General features: G+C 39.6%; 2 protein-coding genes across 3 annotated transcripts in view; one reads left to right on the top strand and one right to left on the bottom strand.

The window, feature by feature from the left end:
- Positions 1-14,425, top strand: part of LOC110105765 (kelch domain-containing protein 4) — a 59,673-nt gene extending 45,248 nt beyond the window's left edge. For both annotated transcript variants that reach the window (XM_020835391.2, XM_020835393.2), the window contains exons 17-20: positions 9,715-9,846; positions 13,412-13,498; positions 14,142-14,210; positions 14,307-14,425. In XM_020835391.2, coding sequence (XP_020691050.1) covers positions 9,715-9,846; positions 13,412-13,498; positions 14,142-14,210; positions 14,307-14,414 — 396 coding nt within the window. In that variant the 3' untranslated portion in view covers positions 14,415-14,425. The remainder of the gene's footprint in view (positions 1-9,714; positions 9,847-13,411; positions 13,499-14,141; positions 14,211-14,306) is intronic.
- Positions 14,426-16,195: 1,770 nt separating this feature from the next.
- Positions 16,196-19,887, bottom strand: part of LOC110105764 (vacuolar protein sorting-associated protein 51 homolog) — an 82,502-nt gene continuing 78,810 nt past the window's right edge. The window contains exons 19-20 of the mRNA XM_020835390.2: positions 16,653-16,829; positions 16,196-16,476 (exon numbers count right to left, since the gene is read on the bottom strand). Coding sequence (XP_020691049.1) covers positions 16,360-16,476; positions 16,653-16,829 — 294 coding nt within the window. The 3' untranslated portion in view covers positions 16,196-16,359. The remainder of the gene's footprint in view (positions 16,477-16,652; positions 16,830-19,887) is intronic.

Raw genomic sequence — 19,887 nt, 5'->3', positions numbered from 1 at the left:
CTTTGGATTAAGCTAGTCGTTAATCAGATCGTATATAAATACGTGTATCTGGCATATAGTAGCGGCAATGAGTATGGATTTGAAAACTGGATTTGGATTTGAGAATTTGAAAGTTTGGATATCTGGGAATTGAAGAATTGGGTTTTGGATTTTGGGTTGGAATACTTAGATATTTAAAAATTAGAAATTGGATGCACATTTGCTATTAAAGCGGATGGTGGGCTGGGATGGATGATGAGCCTCGATCAAGAATCCCATGGTTCCGTCGTCCCGGTTGGCGATCGTGGTCCCTGGTCTACTTAGTCAGAGGAGGTAGTCGATACCAACCTGACAGAAGGATCCTTGTCGGAGCTGGGTTTGCTTCGTCCAAGGGACCTTGTAGACCTGGGAGGGATGTGTTCGCTATAGGGGACAAGATTTGGGAATCCACCTTACTGACAGAGGGCTATGTGCTCCTATCGTCATTTCCTATTGAATATCATATCTCAAGGATTAGATGCCAATAAGGAGTATGGCTTTGGCCAATACCGCTATCTGTGGTTCATTTGGCGGCAAAAAACACTCGGTTCAGAGGGCCCCGGGTCATTTCGTATACCGTTTATCCGCGTGCCATTTTGGCGAGCAGATACCGCGTGGTTAGGGAACACGTACCAACGTCCTTTTAACTTGGCAGAGTTGTTTGTGAATGGATCCTAGTGATCATTTTTCGACTCAGCATTTGGCTCTTTGTGAGTAGAGTTAATTTGAATTTTGTACAACCCTTGGCAGACTGTTGCGGAGCGGTGTGGATGAATTTTGCTTGGAGTGATTGATGGTTTGATTTTCGAATTTAAATATCTTGAATTTGGGTATTGATAGACACTTGAGTGAGATCTGAAATATTCTGTGGGTTACCCCTTCCGGTTGAGATCTGCACATTACACCGGTCTATCAATGGAGGTGACTTGAGGTCACTTGATAAAATTTAATTTGAATTATTGTATAGGTTTCTGAGGGTTATTTTTGAAATTATTCGTGGATCCTCTGGTTGAGATTAAGCATCAACACGGCCATATCGGGGTGTTGGTGGTCATTTCCATTTGATTGAACTGTCGACCTTCACTTATGATAGGGATCGGGTTTTCATAGGACTTTTGTGCTTTTGTTCATGATTTTCTTTGATTTTAGCCCTTGAAGGCGCGAATATGAATGTTGTAGACGCGCTTGTCTGTCTGCGTGTATATGTTGCAGATCCAGGTGGCTGCTGTCTTTGATTATTGAACTCCCCCTTTCTCAATACCGGGGGAGGTTTTCCTGAACTTGGAGTCGTGATACTGATTTGGGGAGAATCCTTTTAGGCTCTTCGTGCGTAGTGGGCTTGTTATTTCCGGTTGTGTTGGGCACCAGAACTAATTTTCTTCTTAAGTAATAGACTAAGAATGAGGTTTGGGATACAAAGAAGTTTTCGTTTTTAATTTGTTCAAATATTCTCTTCCTTCCACAAGGGTGTTCTTTTTTGTAACATCGGGTTGCATTTGTACACAGGTGTACTGACTGTGGTAATTAAAAATAAACAACTGTAATTAATTAAAATTAATTAAAGTAATTACAATTAAAATAAATTATACCTCTCCCTCCCCAATCTCTCGGTTCGGCGGATTACGGGATTCGGCCGAAGAAGATGCCGAACGGGAGAAAGTTACCTTCTCAGGCGGCGAGCTCTGTTCTTGCACCCGATCAAAATGTCGTAACTTCCAATTCGACTCGAAGGAAACGTCGGTAATGGAGCGGGGTCGAACAGCCAGAAGGAGCCGGAGGAGTGCTCGACGGGGAGAGAGTTACCTTCACAGGCGAGCTCCCGATCTTGCTTCCGATTCAAAATGTCGTAACTTCTGATCGGACAAGAAGTCGGAGAAGGAGCTCTGTGTGCGGGAGTTTGGTCGTGAGAGAGGGAAGGAAGTAGTGTCCCGCGAGTGCCCCTTTCTCCCTCATTTTAACGACACAAGTCGTGCAAAGATCGTGAAAGTCACTTCAACGACGTGCGAGGAATGGAAGACATCTGATTACGAGATCGTGGGAGAGAGAGGGCGGCGCCAACGTGCGAGGAATGTCGCTGAATAGGTACTGATTTTTTTTTCTTTTTGTTTTAACATTACGGGTCAACAGTTTGCTAGACCTAAGCACATACTTTACTTAACCTACATTTCGATGCATGTGAGGAAACCGTTCTGTCGGATGTTATGAGGATAGCGACGTTTTAAATTTCTTTTTCTTTTGATCTCTCTTCTAGTTTTTCCATCGGTTTTGTGCTTATAGATGATTGCTACTATTTGAATCGAGTTTGCTTATAGTGTTTCCCATCGTTCTCCTTATCTGGTTTCTTCAATCTAGTTTGCTTGCATCACTAGCTTGATATTCGATCAAGATGTATATCTATGTTTGTAAGAATACATGCCAATGCATACATGCATATAAGCAGACATGTAGTGAGATGTGTGATGAGAGAAATTGTCAATGCATGCATGCATGTAAGCAGTGGGGTGTTTCCACACCTAACAATTTCTCTCATCACACATCCGCCTTCATTATATCATATGTGCAGAATATTCAAAATAATTTCATTGTTGTTGGAACACAAGGGATGGAAGGGTTGTAACAAGTAACCTTTACATAGGCGGGAATAAGTATTCAACCATATTAAAACATGCATTTAAATCATGAACTTGTTAACTATATCTTAAAATAATGTGTAAAACAAAAATAAGTGGAGGAACTGAATATATGGCAACACTAGAAGTTTCAATTTTTAGTTGACAAAATATTGGAGGTAGATTCAAACATGCAGAGAAACTCATCGTGGAAATTAAAAAATCTTCAACTTTCGTTAGAATCATATATTTCTTACAACTTCATAGAAATCTCAAGTAATCTACTTTGTTGAAATGATCTTCATTTCTTTTGAAGTGCTTGGACAAATCTCGAGTAATCGTAGCTTTTCAATATTAAGGTTTACTTTTCTCTCTTCCTGCAATGAAGATGTAATGGACAAATAAATAAATAAAACTCTACTTTTTAACTTCGGGTCAAACAAGACTCATCCTTGCCCAGATATAGGGAAGATGTTACGCCGGCCTAGGAGGGGCCGGCTGGACCGGTCCAAGTGTATGCCAGGGGGGGGCGGAAGCCCTGTGGGCCCCAGTTGGGGTTAAATCAATTGTGGGGGGAAAATTTTTTAATGAGGGGCTGTTTTAGGATATTTGCTTTTTTCCTTTGCTTTTAATTAGGACTTATGGTGGGAGTTGAGTTTTCATTATGAATTTGAATTTGTAATTTGAGATCTAGGTTTTGTTTTGGGCTCTTGGCATCGCCAGAGATCGTGGAGAGTACGTTCTTCCTCTCGGATCAAAGAACAATTGTATCTTGGTTATTTTGCTTTGCTCCTAGTGAAATACAAGTCTCTACTTGTGTTTTCTCTCAGTTTCTCCCTATTTCTTGCTGTTTTTATCGCCGTGGACAGCAGTTTTGATGTGGATTTTTACTGATTTGGGGTAGGATTACTTGTGATACAAGTATTTCCTATCAAATTGTTATCAGAGCATCATCTTGGGACCATCAGCGGCTAAAAATTCAGAAATTTCAGCAAGAAACCCTCTTCCGTAAGGAAAATTTTCGGTTGCCGTGAAAGAGAAGATGGCCGGAAGAAAAGTAGAAGTTCTGGAGGGTGAAATCGGCCAACCGAAGACCGATTTGGAAGAGAGAATCGTTGAGTTTCAAAATCAATTTGCGTCCATCCATGAAAAGATGGATGGGAGGTTCACGGCATTAGAAGAAATGATGAAGAAGATATTAGAGAGCAAACCAAACCCGACGACAAAAGAAGCAAGGGAGGCCACTGGCGACAATGGGAGAAACGGGAACCCGAACCCATTGAGGGGGAGGGAGACTACCGAAGTGGAGATCCTTGATGGGAATGACGGAATGCCTCCGCTAGAACCACTTTCTAGAGAGGAGATGAGCATGGGCTATGAGAGAAGGGGTGCTGAATTTTTTGGGAGAAGGGAGGAGTTCTACCGTCGAGGTGCTGAGGAGGAGAGGAGAAGGGAAGAGTATGAGGAAGGGTAGGGGTATGATCGGCGGAGAGAAGTTTGTGACCATTGGGGAGCTTTTCCTCCTCGGGGAATGGGAGGTTATGGAGCAGTAAGAGGAAACTGGGGAGATCTGAGGGTGAGGAAATTGAAGATGCCCATCTTTGAGGGCGAGGACGCACATGACTGGATCTACAAGGTGGAGCGATACTTTGCGGTCAATGGGTTGACCGAGGAGGAGAAATTGACAGTGGTAGGACCGTGTTTGGAAGGGAAAACATTAGCTTGGTACCAGTGGCGGGACATGAGGCGGCCCATTCGAAGCTAGAGGGAGTTCAAGGACTGTCTACTAGAGCGTTTCCGAACCAGTAGGGGAGGAGACTTCTACGAACAGTTCTTTGCCCTGACACAGGAGGGGACGGTCACCGAGTACCGCGATAGGTTTGAGTACCTCGCGAGCAGGCTGGATCGTCTCTCTGAGACCGTGTTGGAGGGGAACTTCATGAAGGGTCTTAAACCGGAGATCAGGGCGGCTGTCAGGGTGATGAGACCTCATGATTTGGGGGAAGCCATGGAGTTGGCATAGTTGGTGGAGGATCAGAGGTATTTGGAGAAAGGGGCTCGTAGCAGCAACTCTGGGGGATCCTATAGGATGACGACTACCTTCCTAGCTCCAAAAGGAGCTGCATCACGAGAGGCACCAAGGAGAGGATAGGAGGCGGCAATGGTGGGCAATTCAAAAAGCTGACTGAGAAGGAGCTGCAAGAGAAAAGGGCAAAGGGGTGTGCTTCAGGTGTGATGAGAAGTACATGCCGGGGCACAGGTGCAAGGACCGATCTCTTCAGGTTCTCCTCGTTTGTGAAGACGAGGAAGACGAAGAGGGAGGTGGGAGTGACCCCGAGGAGAGGAGGAGAAGCTGCACCTGGACGTAGCAGAAGTCTCTCTGAACTCAGTAGTGGGATTCACTTCGAGTCACACTATGAAGGTGAAAGGAGAGATCTCTGACCGGGAGGTTGTGGTGTTGATAGATAGTGGGGCAACTCACAATTTCATCTCCACCCAAATTGTTGATGTAATGGGGGTGGAGCTGGTGGATACAGGAGGTTACGGGGTAATGATGGGCACCGGGAAGGTAGAGATGGGACGAGGAGTAGTATTGAAGATTCAGGGGATTCATGTAAAGGAAGACTTCCTTCCCCTAGAATTGGGGTGTACGGATGTCATCCTTGGAATGAAATGGCTGCAGACTTTGGGAGAGACCAAAGTCAATTGGAGTGCTCTGAGGATGGAACTAATGGTGGAGGGACAGAGGATGACGATCCAAGGCGATTCGGGGCTATCCAGGGTAGGAGTATCCCTCAAATCCATGATCAGATCCATACAGGAGGTGGGAGGGGGATACTTAGTGGAGCTGCAACGCTTGGAGAGGGTTAGTGTGGGGGAAGAAGGAGACATTCCACCGATGGTGCAACTGCTCATACAACAATACAGAGAGGTGTTTCAGCCACCCCAGGGATTGCCACCACCTAGAGAGCAGGAGCATGCCATTCTTCTGAAAGAGGGAGTGTCACCGATCAGTGTTCGACCGTACAATTACCTCAGATTCAGAAGGATGAAATTGAGAAGCTGATCAAGGAGATGCTGGAAGCAGGGATTGTCAGACCCAGTGTGAGTCCTTTCTCCAGTCCAGTCTTACTGGTCAAAAAGAAGGATGGAAGCTGGAGGTTTTGCGTGGACTACAGAGCCCTGAACAAGGAGACAGTACCGGACAAATTTCCCATTCCTGTGATCGATGAGCTACTAGATGAGCTGCATGGAGCAGTTGTGTTTTCAAAGATGGACCTGAAATCGAGCTACCATCAAATCAGAATGAAGGAAGGGGACATTCAGAAGACAGCATTCAGAACACATGAGGGGCACTATGAGTTCTTCGTGATGCCATTTGGGCTCACTAACGCCCTCGCTACCTTTCAGTCCTTGATGAACAGGGTTTTCAGGCAGCACTTGAGGAAGTTTGTGCTAGTCTTCTTTGATGATATTTTGGTGTACAGCCAGACCGAGGAGGAACATTTGAAGCATCTAGAGGAGGTTTTGAGGATCCTACAGACACATCAGCTGAAAGCTAACTTAAAGAAATGCAGTTTTGCCCAGTCGAGAGTGGAATATTTGGGATATATTGTGTCTCAAGAGGGAGTGGCAGCTGACCAGTCAAAGATTGAAGCAATGCAGAAATGGCCCATGCCCAAAAACATCAGGGAGTTGAGGGGTTTTTTGGGACTGACGGGATACTATCGGAGGTTTGTGAAGGGGTACAGTTCCATCACTTGGCCGTTGACGGAGCAGTTGAAGAAAGACAACTTCTCCTGGGGGGATGTAGCGACCCAGGCCTTCGAAAGGTTGAAGATAGCTATGACCACGGTACCAGTTCTAGCCCTCCCAGATTTCCATCAGACCATAGTGGAGACCGATGCATCAGGGTATGGTTTAGGAGCAATGCCGATGCAAAATCACAGGCCCATAGCATATTTCAGTCAGGTGTTATCAACCAGAGCTAGATTGAAATCTGTGTACGAGAGAGAGCTGATGGCCATAGTCTTGGCCATTCAAAAGTGGCGCCCCTATCTTTTAGGCCGGCATTTCATTGTTCGTACAGATCAGAGGAGTCTAAAATACCTGTTGGAGAAAAGGATGGTGACTGAGGAGCATCAAAGGTGGTTGTCAAAGCTGCTAGGATATGATTTTGAGATCCAGTATCGGCCTGGGGTGGAAAATAAGGCAGCTGACGCCTTATCTAGGTGTATGGGGGAACTTCATGAGGTAACAGTTTCAGTACCCATGATGGTTGATTGGGGGGCCATCAAGGAAGAGAGCATGCAGAAAGAAGAGCTGAAGAAGATCAGGGAAGGATTAAAGAAGGACAGTAGCAGCCACTCAGGGTACTACCTGGAGGGAGAGAGGCTTCTATACCAAGGAAGGTTTGTGATGCCACGAACATCAGTATATATTCCTCACCTCTTGCAGGAATTCCACGGCAGTGCAGTTGGGGGTCATTCAGGAGTACATAAGACATATAGGAGATTGGCATCGGAGCTATACTGGAAAGGGATGTTTAAGGATGCTGAGGAGATGGTGGCAAAATGTGAGGTGTGCCAACGGAATAAGTATATGGCAATGGCACCAGGAGGATTACTCCATCCATTAGCACTTCCGAACAGAGTGTGGGAGGAAGTGTCTATGGACTTCATCGACGGCCTTCCCCGCTCAGAAGGATTCACCGTCATCTTAGTCGTGGTGGATCGACTCAGTAAGTATGCACATTTCATCCTCCTACGACACCCCTACACCGCAGTATCAGTGGCGGCAGCATTTATCAGGGAAGTGGTTCGATTACACGGGATTCCAGAATCAATTGTGTCGGATAAAGACAAGGTTTTCCTCAGCCAGCTTTGGAGAGAGCTTTTCAGAATGCAGGGCACAATTGTCAAGAGGAGCACCGCATAACACCCACAGACAGACGGGCAGACAGAAGTGGTTAACCGGAGCTTGGAGACATATTTGAGGTGTTTTGCTTCGGAAACACCACAGAAGTGGGCTAAATGGTTACCTTGGGCGAAGTACTGATATAACACTTCGTACCATTCGGCATCCCAGATGACTCCTTTCAAGGTGCTCTATGGAAGAGACCCCCCACACTTAGTACATTATGGGAAGAGTAACACACCTGTTTCTTCAGTCTAACATTACTTAGAGGAGAGGGACAGGGTGCTGTAAGAGTTAAAGAAACATCTGGAGATGGCACAACAAATAATGAAGAAGCGAGCGGATACGCACAGAAGAGACATACAATATGAGGTGGGGGAGAAAGTGTTCTTGAAGCTAAGGCCCTACAGGCAGAAATCAGTGGCTAGCAGGAGGAACGAGAAACTGGCCCCAAGATATTTTGGTCCTTACGAGATCTTGGGGAAGATTGGAGCAGTAGCGTATCGTCTGAAGCTACCCCCTTCGCTACTATACATCCAGTGTTCCATGTGTCACAGCTGAGGAGAGCTTTGGGGGAGCATGCAGTTAGCGCCGAGTTACCAGCAATACGGAGGATTGGGAAGTGATGTTAGAACCCCTGGAGCTTATGGGGGTAAGATCAGATCAAGGAGGAAACAAGGAAGTGTTGATTCAATGGAAGGACCTCCCTAATTTTGTGGCGACCTAGGAGCCATTTGTAAGAGTGAAAGAGCAATTCCCTTCCTTTCACCTTGAGAACAAGGTGAGTTTTTGGGAGGGGAGTAATGTTACGCCGGCCCAGGAGGGGCCGGCTAGACCGGTCCAACCAGGACCAGTCCAAGTGTATGCCATGCGGGGCCTGGTTGCTGGGCGGAAATGGCAAGGGGGGGAGGGCGGAAGCCCTGTGGGCCCCAGTTGGGGTTAAATCAATTGTGGGAGGAAATTTTTTGAATGAGGGGCTGTTTTAGGATATTTGCTTTTTTCCTTTGCTTTTAATTAGGAGTTATGGTGGGAGTTGAGTTTTCATCTTGAATTTGAATTTGTAATTTGAGATCTAGGTTTTGTTTTGGGCTCTTGGCATCGCCGGAGATCGTGAAGAGTACGTTCTTCCTCTCGGATCGAAGAACAATTATATCTTGGTTATTTTGCTTTGCTTCTTGTGAAATACAAGTCTCTATTTGTGTTTTCTCTCAGTTTCTCCCTATTTCTTGCTGTTTTTATCGCTGTGGACAGCAGTTTTGCTGTGGATTTTTACTGATTTGGGCTAGGGATTACTTGTGATACAAGTACTTCTTATCAGAAGAGTAGGGATAAATGATATAGTTCAAACTATTGACATTAAATTACTTTAAACATTGCGTGTGGGTGTTCAGCTAATGGAGAGGTCACCAAGCGAGTATACCGATTGACCCAAAATATGCTACAAACTTTACGGGGTTTCCTTCTAATAACCGGCCAAAAAAGCTGTGCGTACTATTAAGGTATAAAACCATGGAATATTTTCTTGATTACTTCAAACTCTCTAGATTACCATTGCCTAGCATGTATATTCAGATTTGTCACTCGTATTACCTCTTTCTTCTCTTTCAGCAAATTTCAAGTTGATTCTTGGGGCAAACTTGTTGTCTTCTAAAAGAATTGACTTGTTCGATTAAATTAAAAAAATAAACATGGTCACTGCCAATGTATAGTAAAAAATGGAGAGAAAATTTACTGAAGAGAGTTGTGTGAACTGGAACAGATCATCTACCCTGGCAGCAATGCAGTTGATGCATCTCCAAATATCTGTTTTGTATTGTTGTACTGATATTTAGCCTTGTTATTTCATCTAATGTTTAGCCATCATCAAATAGTTCAAGAATTAACTTTGAATAGGTCTTTTTATGATATTAATAAAGTTTTGGTTTTTTTTTTATTTTTAAATTTGAACAATTTTTATTAAGACACATTTAACCTGCCAAAAAGTTAAAAGAACAAAAACAATATCAGAAGTTCAGCATCTCTTCTGGGCTTCAAGTTTTCTTGTCCAGCATATTTAGTTTATTAAATTACCTTTGATTTACTGCGCCTTTTCCTCATTTGCTGCTTTGAGTTTCTATCATTTATTTATTTTTCCTGTATGATTGCAAAATCTGTGGATCATACCGAAAAGGCTATAGATCTGGGAAATGCGGTTTCCATTATAAGGGGTGAGAAAAAGAATATTCGCAGGAAAGAGAAACGTGCTAGGATCGAACAGATTCGAATTAGCCTTGGCCTTGCAGATTCACAAAGGACTCCGAAGGTAATTTCTTTGCTAAACTTGCTGTATTTCTTTCTTGAACTTATGCTCTTTATTCCTTACTGTACCTTTCATAAGCTTGGGTGCCCCCTGGGGAAACATATATGTCTGTAAAGACATTTTCATCGCTCTGTGAAATGTGATTCAAAGACATTTTCATTGCTCAATGTATGATAACAAGATTAATCTGTTCCATCGATCATGCCTAACATGTCTGATATAGACATGCCTCTTATGCATCTAAAAATATTTTGAAAACAACACAAAATGTACTCTTTCCTTCCAAAAAATGTTGTGAAATGGTTGGATCCAACTCAAAAAATAGTCTGTTGAACCTGCAGGTTCAATGAAGACTACCTGCGGGCTTAAACTTTGTGATTATTAGGGAAGTTTAACATCTATGAATATGATTTATGGATTTGGGTTTCTGAAATTATCAAGATGACTGTAGAAGTGTGTGATGTGAAACTTTAAGCTTTGCAATATAAACTAATGTTTCACAAGATTAGATGCTTAGACTTAAGGCCATCAATAATGTAAAGGCAAACAATTACAAAATAGAATAACAATCACTTGAGAATGATCTCAATCATAAAAAAAAAAAAAAAACATATATTCATTCTTAAAATGTTAATAAATATTCATTAAACATTATTTATTTATTTAATGGTATAGTACTATGCATTTTAAATGTAATAATAGTTTAAAGTGTCGAGTTATAAAATTATGAGATGGTTCGGTGTATCATTTTTGATATGTCATCAAAAAATTATCTTGATCGGAACATGAATCTCGAGATAAAAATCAAGTTGAAAACTTCAAAAATTAAATATGGGGCCATCTGAACCCCGATTTCAGTAAACTTATAGTCGAACTGAGCGTCTCGAAAATATGAACCTAAAGACACCAAATTCAACCCGATCCGAGCCCAAATGGGTCCAAATTGAAGACCCTAAGCACATTCAGAAGGTTTAATCCATAATGTGGATTACCAAACAGTTTACAAATATGACATGCTTATAGTCGAATTGAGCGGATCGACGAGACAAATCCAACGAGCCCAAGATCTTCGACTTCTGATATCATTAGAACCTTCAAATATCTGACGAGGTCCACGATCAAGTGATTCATTAATATTGATGTATTATCATAAAATTATCTTGATCAAGCATGAATCTCGAGGCAAAATCTACTCAGAAACTTCAAAAAATAAAATCAAGAGCAGTTGAACTCTGATTTTAGCGAGCTTATAGTCAAACTGAGCGTCTCGGAAATGCGAACACAACGACACCAAATTCGACCCAATCCGAGCCCAAATGGGTCCGAATCATGGACATGAAGCGCTGTTGGAAGGTTCAAACCGCAATTTGAGTTACCAAACGGTCTACGATTTTAACGAGCTTATACTCGAATCAAACGACTCAACGAGATGAATCCAACGAGCCCAAGATCACTCAATTCTAACATCATTAAGACCTTCAAATCGTCTCGGAAATACGAACCCAACGACACCAAATTCAACTCGATCCGAGCCCAAATCAAGCACCCGAAGTGTTGTTGGAAAGCTCGTACCACAATTTGAGTTACCAAACGGTCTCCAATTTTAACGAGCTTATAGTCGAATCGAACGGCTCGACGAGACGAATCCAATGAGCCCAATATCATCGAATTCCGACATCACTAAGGCCTTCAAATGTCTAACGAACGGTGCACGATCAAGGGATTCAATATCAGCCGTCCATTCAACCACTCCCTATTTGACCCTGATCTCACGCCTATTTACGAGCTATGTCACTCCAGAAAAACTATAAATAGAGCCCTCATTCTTCACAAGAGGGAACTCAAGCAAGAGAGAGAAGAAGAGGAGGAGAATCAGCTTCTCGACCACCGCCAGAGTTCTTTCCGCCGCCTTAATACGCCCGAATTATGCCGGATATTCGGGAGACGCCGGAATTCTGCAGAACTTTGTAACTTTGTTTCAATTTAGAAGAAATTGATTGTAACCTGATCGTCCTGACTTGTGGGGACGAATCAGCCTTTGTACTTCAAACAAACACTAGTGGAATTACTTCAACTGGGCGTGGCCTCGTGGTTTTTTCCCTCTTTTGGGTTTTCCATGTAAAAGTCCTGGTGTTCATTTCCCTTTTTATCTTCTGTTTGTGTGTGCTGAATATTCGTACAACGCTTGGACGTAAAATTACAAACTCTATCGTCACGTATATTCTAGCCCGCAACAAGGAGGTTTTCTAATATACGTTATTAATAGGGAAAGTTTTAGAATTCAAATTTGAATTTGAATCTAAATGAAGCAACTTTCCAAATTAATGAGGACGCAATTAATGAAAGTAATTATGGACGATTTTGAAATTTGGAATTCAAAATCCTTGGGTGGTGGGTTGGTGGTGGACGGTGAGGGGAGGCCGGCGGCACAAGGGTGAGGTATTGGGTGGGGTTCGGTTTTTGGGAGGAGGAAAGGGGATGGGGGGTTTGGAAGGACGGCGGGTAGGGGTTAGGAGGGGAGATGAAAGTAGAACAAAATTAGAAAAGAAAAGAATGGAGCCGCGAACCTTGGAATTCACCGAAGGTTGACGGGTATTTCACCCACCTAGGGTTTCTCCTCTCATGAACTCACTTAGAGATCAAGCAAAGAAAACAAAATTTCATTCAATATTCACCATCCTCTCATACAAGATGAGGACCTTATATATAGGCCTCCAAACAATTAGAAAAGAAAGACAAAAATGCCCTTGGGGCTATAACTCAAACACAAATAGATAAATGATACAATCATCATAACTAATAAAAGAAACACAAATACAAAATAAAAATAAAGTCTTCTGATCAAGGCCGTCGCTCTGCGCTGCTTCCCATGATAGACATTCCGGAATCTCTTACTGATGTCTGATGTCCTCATCAGTGTGATTTACCAATCCCAGATGTCCAATCGGTTTTGGATAGCTAGGATTGAATCCAATAAATTAAAAAAAAAAAAAAACTACTATGATTTTGCTAGATTCAAAAACAACTACGATTTTGTTAGATTGAATCCAACAATTTTTTAGAAAAACAACTACGATTTTGCTAGATTCAAGCCTAAAGTGGATTTTAAGGCTGGGATTGGTGAACTGCACCTCTACAATCACCATGGTAACAATATAGGATCTGAACCCATAAATTACTATCTGTGTCATGTATTCAAAAAGGAAAAAGTTTTTATTCGAAACTACTTGCAAGAGAGAAGTTGGCTATATGGACTTGCGTTGTGGATTTTGAACCTGTTTTATATTAAATTTGTTTTTTGTAACTTTGTTTTACTGAGTGGTTCAGGTTTCGTTTGGGACGACTTTCTTAATGCTTCTTAAAGCAGCTATCTAGTACAAAATTTAAAATCTTCGTACTAAAAAATTGCTTTAAAAAGCAATAAGAAAGTTGTCCCAAATGAAGCCTCAATCTCCTAATCAAATAGAAGCATGATTTTTATAATCATAACACTTTTTATCTTCATCTACATATGGAGCTGCCAAAGCTGGTATTTAATATCCTCGTTTCTATTCATTGTCATGTTAAGCCTGGAGAATCTCTGAAGGATTTTTACAAAAGAACGAACACATATTGGCAAATGGCTGCTTATGAGCACACCCAACATACGGGAAAGGTCAGTCTTAATCTCAGGCTATGAAATACCTATCTGAGCATCTTAATATTTAGAGATAAATGCTCTTCTTTATTCCTTTGTTTGAAATCGTCCAAATAGTATGAAAAAAGGATGATAAATTTTCCTCTAATATCAAGTCCATATAACGGGCATTTTTGTTTCTTAGATTATGATTTCATTTGGGACGGTTTTTTTATTGCTTTTTAAAGTAGCCTTTTAATTTTAAAATTGAAATTTTTATACTAAAAAGTTGCTTTAAGAAACTGAAATACCTATCTGAGCATCTTAATATTTAGAGATAAATGCTCTTCTTTATTCCTTTGTTTGAAATCGTCCAAATAGTATGAAAAAAGGATGATAAATTTTCCTCTAATATCAAGTCCATATAACGGGCATTTTTGTTTCTTAGATTATGATTTCATTTGGGACGGTTTTTTTATTACTTTTTAAAATAACTTTTTATACTAAAAAGATGCTTTAAGAAACAGTAAAAAAACCGTGTCAAATGAAGCCTATGTCTTTTACAACCAAACTGTAACCATAGCAGCTCTGGCTACTAAAATTTCTGCATTTTATTAGGGTTTGCTCAACCTCGTTTTACTATTGCAATTCATTCTGTTTTTAAATAAATTATGAACTCCAGGAGCTCCGCAAAGATGGCTTTGATCTTGCTGAGTCACGATTCAAAGAGCTTAAGCCTATACTCGATGAGGTGACTAAAATATTTCGTAGGATTTTGCTTTTTTTTTCCTTACAGTTCTGTTGATTCTATGGTAACACTTTTTTTTTTTTCATTTGTGCATTTAAGCTGGCTATACTGGAGGCTGAGCAGAAAGCAGAAGAGGAAGAAAATGCAGAAACCAGTTCGAGAACAAGGGGTAATAAGCAGAATAAACAGCGAAATCCACAGAGATAAAAATGGAAATGAGCAAGATTTATAGTAAAATGCTTTTGCCGTTTTCAATTTTTTGAATGATCATGTATTTTTTATTTAACTTATTTTCTAATATTTTATGTGATACTCATGTTTATTGTTGATTTGATTTTTGATTTTTTTTTTTAACTTATATTTTTTTTTTTTTTTTTTTTTTTTTTTTTTTTTTTTTTTTTTCTGTGGGTTGAATTCATTATCAGGTGAGTGGAGATGACAAAAAAAGAGTGATAGTATTGTGAAATTTGTGAGGATGTTTTAGTATGTTTTTGACTGATCCTTTTACCTTACAGGAGTAAAGGTGAGATTCTAATTTACCGGCTCTAAACAGATCCTTTCAACCTGATACTGAACTCTTGCTTGCTGCACTTTTCAAGGCTTTAGTTGAGGACGAATTATTCTCTGTGGATATAGGATGGGGAGAATCGTCCGATTTGTCTTTGTGAAGTCTATAACTGTTCACAGAGACAAAATCGGACGTGTCCGGAGTCCGCACAGAATAATCTCTCCTATTTGAGATAGCTTTTATATTATTTTCTGAAGTGATTTTTAAGTATAATTTTTTAGTTTAATAAATTTTTGTATTAAAAAGATGTAAACCCGAAACATTGAGTAAGAAAGGTGTTCCAAACAAAATCTAACTATTGTCAAATACTGGTGGTTTGCATCTGAGTTAGGATATTTGTGTATATTTATGCTTGCAACATACAAATTTATTCAACTTACAAACATAAATAATATAAAAATACGAAATTCATGCGTGTTATGAATTTACCATCAACATTCGAAATTTTTTTAACAAGTAGTCATGCAACCAAAAATAAGTTAGAACTGAACTACATATCAAATCAGAAAAATATCCAAAAATGTCTTCCGGCGTTAACAAGTTTTTAATTTTATCTTAAGAGTATCTCATTGTACTAATTTAGTCACTTAATTATAGTAAAAAACTTTAAATATAAAATAATCAGTAAAGTTTTTTTGGGGAAATAATGACCATTAAAGTTAACAACAAAGTGTAAAACATGAGAGTATTTTAACGTATGGTCATGTGAGATTATATTATTTTGTTTAATAATTTAATAAGATACAATAAATATAAAAATGAAAGTTAGACTTTGATTGGTACAACTTCAATAATTTTCAAGTATAAAATTTTTTATATTATTAGTGAGTAAAAACATTTTAGTACCAGAATTTTTAAATTTATGTACTAAAAAAATAGTAAGAAATCATCTCAAAATGATACTTAGATCTATTAAATAATTCGGATGAATAATTATTAAAAAATATACTTTTAAGTAAAATTTAAATGAAAGATCTATTAACTCATAAAATATGCAAATACAAATATGTCCCAATCAAACAATTATTAGGTCCTCCGACCGGACGTAGAGCTACGTCCGGTCGGAGCTAAAATCACGCCAAAAAATGAGAAATACCGAGCATTACCAAACAATAATGAAGAATACCATCATGTGAAGACTCAATACCGAGCTATACCGAGTTTTTCAGAAAAACTCGATATTTTTTTGTATAACTCGGTATAGCTTGGTATAACTTGGTATTGGTCTTCACAGAGCGGTATTCCTCGTTATTACCAAATAATACCTAGCAATACCGAGCAAATACCGAGTTTTTTGGCGGGATTTTAGTGCCGGCCAGACGTAGAGTTGGCGGGATTTTAGTGCCGACCGGACGTTCCTCTACGTCCGGTCGGAGAACCTAATAATTGTTCGTGCCGCTCATCCATAGCACCTCAGTAATTCACACACGAAAAAAGTACAATAATTGCTTGTAGTTTCCACGCACAAAATGTAAGGACAATAGGCCAATTTACATCAACTCGTACAAGTTTTTTATGAAAGAAAAAAATTATTAACTTGTAAAAATAAAATGTAAACTTTAGTGACTTATGTATTCAAAGCTTCTACGCACTTGTTTTCTGATCCTTGCTCTTGCTTATCTTAGCATTTACAAGTTTATCCAATATGGGAGGCTCCAGCGGGATTGGATCAAGACACCTCTCATGAGCAGCACTAATAACCTGAAGCAGGCAGAAATAATATTAATAGAAAGATTTTTGCATTTTATTGATTGGTGCCAATAGCTATAAGCTCTTTAAATGAAATTTTGTTTGTTATTTGGGATTCTGGAAAAGCTGAGGCAGCTAGTGATCAGGAAATGGAAGAACTTAATCATTACAAGCATAATTATCTTTACCTCTTTGAGCAGGAAATCAATGGCTGCTTCATCATCAACATATTCTTTCAGGGGATTCTTCAGAAATTCAATATCCAACTGGATTTGCTGGTATCCACTTCGATTTAGGGTTTGGAGACGAACAAATTCTTGCAAGCTTTTGAGACATAGTTTGACAACAGTTGATACAACTGATTCCTGAAGCCATGAATGAACTCAGAATCATAAAAAAACTGAAATGGATGAAAGTTTACTAAACTGCCAAAAGACAGCATTTTAAAGTAAGAAAATGGGCGGAACCAATCTAATTTTCAGGAGGGGCAAATTTATAAGTAAAAGTAAAGAGATTTTGTGGATATGCCGGGGGTCCAAGAGGGCAAAGAATATTTTTGGATTCTCTTTACAATAACACCTCTACATATTGTGTTTAATTATGCTGGGGGCAATCACCTAAAGGCCATAATATTGTAAAACTTTTATGGTGGGGGCAATTACACCCCCCAGGTAGGTAGATCGCCCCTGAGTAAGAAAATATAATAAAAGAAAATTTAACTAAGGATGTTGCACCCGCTAAGAGCTGCAAATCCTCCGCAAAATAATGGAAAAGTTTGGTTGAACTACTCCATCTAAAGATGCAACTAAGCAGATTTTTTGTCCGGCTTAAACTAAGTAAATAGGTTCATTCATGAGCCAACTTCGAGCGTGTGTAATGAGCTCAAATCTGAAAAAGCCATGTTCAGTTCATTGGCAAAAGGACCCAGCCCGCATCTATTAAAAGTATTTAAATATGACATAATTGTAAATTTGGTGTTGTTAAGGTCTTAAGTAGATAAACAAAACAACCTGACCGCTTGAACCAATCCGTAAAAAATCCCATCTTGTCTTCTTCGCTGAACTTGTTACCCAGCCCACTCAACCTTCTCTTCATCCTCATCTTCTCACCTCTCCCAGTCTTCCTCGTACTCTCAAAAGCTTTTTACATAATGACATTAACATCCCGTAGCACTGCGATGTTGACGTGGAATCAGACCTCAAAAGATGCAGCACATTAAATTAGATTTAGGAATTATTTCTAGCATATCATTTATTTATTTGTTTTTGTTTTAGTATAACTGAAATTAGTTTTAAAAATCCTTTGGATAATATTTGATTTGTGTTTTAAATTATTTATGATTTGGATAAATTTTGATTTGAGCTTATCTTGTAAATCTTATTTCAATAACAAAGATAACCGTGTTTTGCTTTCTATAAACAAGGTATTGTTAACCTCCACACTATAACCAAAAGGAAAAAGACAAAACAAAATAAAAAAAAATCATTTGAAATGATTACCTGTAGCCAAATCCAGCCCGAATCGTTGCTCTCGTCACTTCTACAGCTGCCCCATACCCTGTTCGGCGCCGTTGCAGTCATATCAAGCTCGCCTCGAACAATTATTAGGTCCTCCGGCCGAATGTTGCTATAGATTCGGCTACAATAATTTAACGCCACGTAGCAGCCCGAAGACCCGACCCAAACCCGTGGTAATTAAGATTTTCACGTCTCTTTTCACTAATTTGGCAGAAACGGGCGGGAAAACTTTAAAACCCGCGGCACCTTTATATGAATAAACATTTGGCCGATTAGCTTCTGTACACATAACGTTATACAGTATTTAGGGTTTACAGGTAGAAGAAAAAAGTTTCGCGAAGCGTTTAAGGCGATGGATGAGAAGAATCCTTTGATTACTTTGGAAGAGTTTGACGATTTCGACGAAACTTTTGGCACTTATACTCCGGATGACGATTTTTCTTATTTTATACAAGTAATTTCTCATCCATCTTTGTCTGATCAAATCATTTTTGTTTGTACCGAACCTTCTGATATCTCCGTCATGCTCGGTATTATATGTAATAATCGAATTGTATATTTGTACCGGAAATATAATTATGATAATTTTGTAACGAGCCTTTTTATAACTAGATACTGCTCGAGATTTATTTCTATTATTTGGAATTGGTTTTTGTACCGATATTATAATTATGAAGAACTTGCACCGAGTTTTTTGAGAACTAGATATAACTCGGTATTTATACGTATAACTCGGTATGGATAAGTTTTTCGTATCGTTACGTCATTTCTGTTCTGTATATACCGAGATTTTAATTTTAATATCTTTGTACCGAGTTTAATTAAAATCGGAATAGTTCGGTATTTATACGTAAAACTCGGTACGCTGAGTTTTCTTGTTTGTTTTCTGTCAGACTAGTTTACTATGTACCGATTATAAAAACCATATGTTTGTACCGACCCCTCAGAAAACTCGGTACACTTCGGTATTTCCGTGTATTATTAGGTAATTATTCTGTGGTACACATTCATAATATTGGAATTTTTTTTCACAGGGGGTTTATAAATCTGAGAAGGAAGCATATGTTAAATATTGTCGATACGCACATGCGCATGGTTTTAGTGTTCGGAAAGAACATATTTCATACTGGCCTAATTCAAGGAATTTAAAATCAAAGGTTTTTGTCTGTTCCAAAGCTGGATTCAAGAAGGACAGAAAAAATTCAAAAGGTAAAATTTCGAAAATCAACTACAAGAACAGGATGTCCTGCTATGGTGAGATTTTCTGTTAATGAATATGGAATATGGACGGTGAAAAATTCGGTAGAAACACACAACCATGAATTGGCAAAACCGGATGATCAACATTTGTTGAGATCATCTAGGCATCTAGGCACATCACTGAGGAAAATGCCTCCGTTTTGAAATCAATGGCTGATACGGGAATAAGAACAATAACTGCATTTTCCTATCTATCCGATGAGGTTGGAGGTGTAGAAAATCTGGGGTTTACCAAGAGAGATGCATACAACTACATTCAGAAGGAGAGAAGATCAAAAATTGAGAATGGGGACAGCAATTCGCTAATCGAATTGTTCAAAAATCGAGCAGCTGAAGACCATCTGTTTGCATGGGATGTGCAAACTGATGAAGAAGACAGGTTGGTAAATTTTTTTTGGGTTGATGGTTTGGGGAGAGTGGATTTCGACTGCTTTGGGGATGTAATTATTTTTTATACTAGCTACCGTTTAAACAAATATAACTTAGCATGTGCCCCTATTATTGGAGTCAATAATCATTGGAAAAACATTATGTTAGGGATGACATTTCTATCTGATGAAACAATTGATTCATTCTGTTGGCTATTTCAAACATTTTTAAGATTTATGGATAATAAGCATCCAGTTAATATATTCACTGATCAGGA

Source organism: Dendrobium catenatum, unplaced genomic scaffold, assembly GCF_001605985.2.
Source record: "Dendrobium catenatum unplaced genomic scaffold, ASM160598v2 fragScaff_scaffold_1342, whole genome shotgun sequence".
NCBI lineage: Eukaryota > Viridiplantae > Streptophyta > Magnoliopsida > Asparagales > Orchidaceae > Dendrobium > Dendrobium catenatum.
The sequence above is the reverse complement of the archived record's forward strand: the minus strand, read 5'-3'. Positions and strand labels throughout refer to the sequence as shown.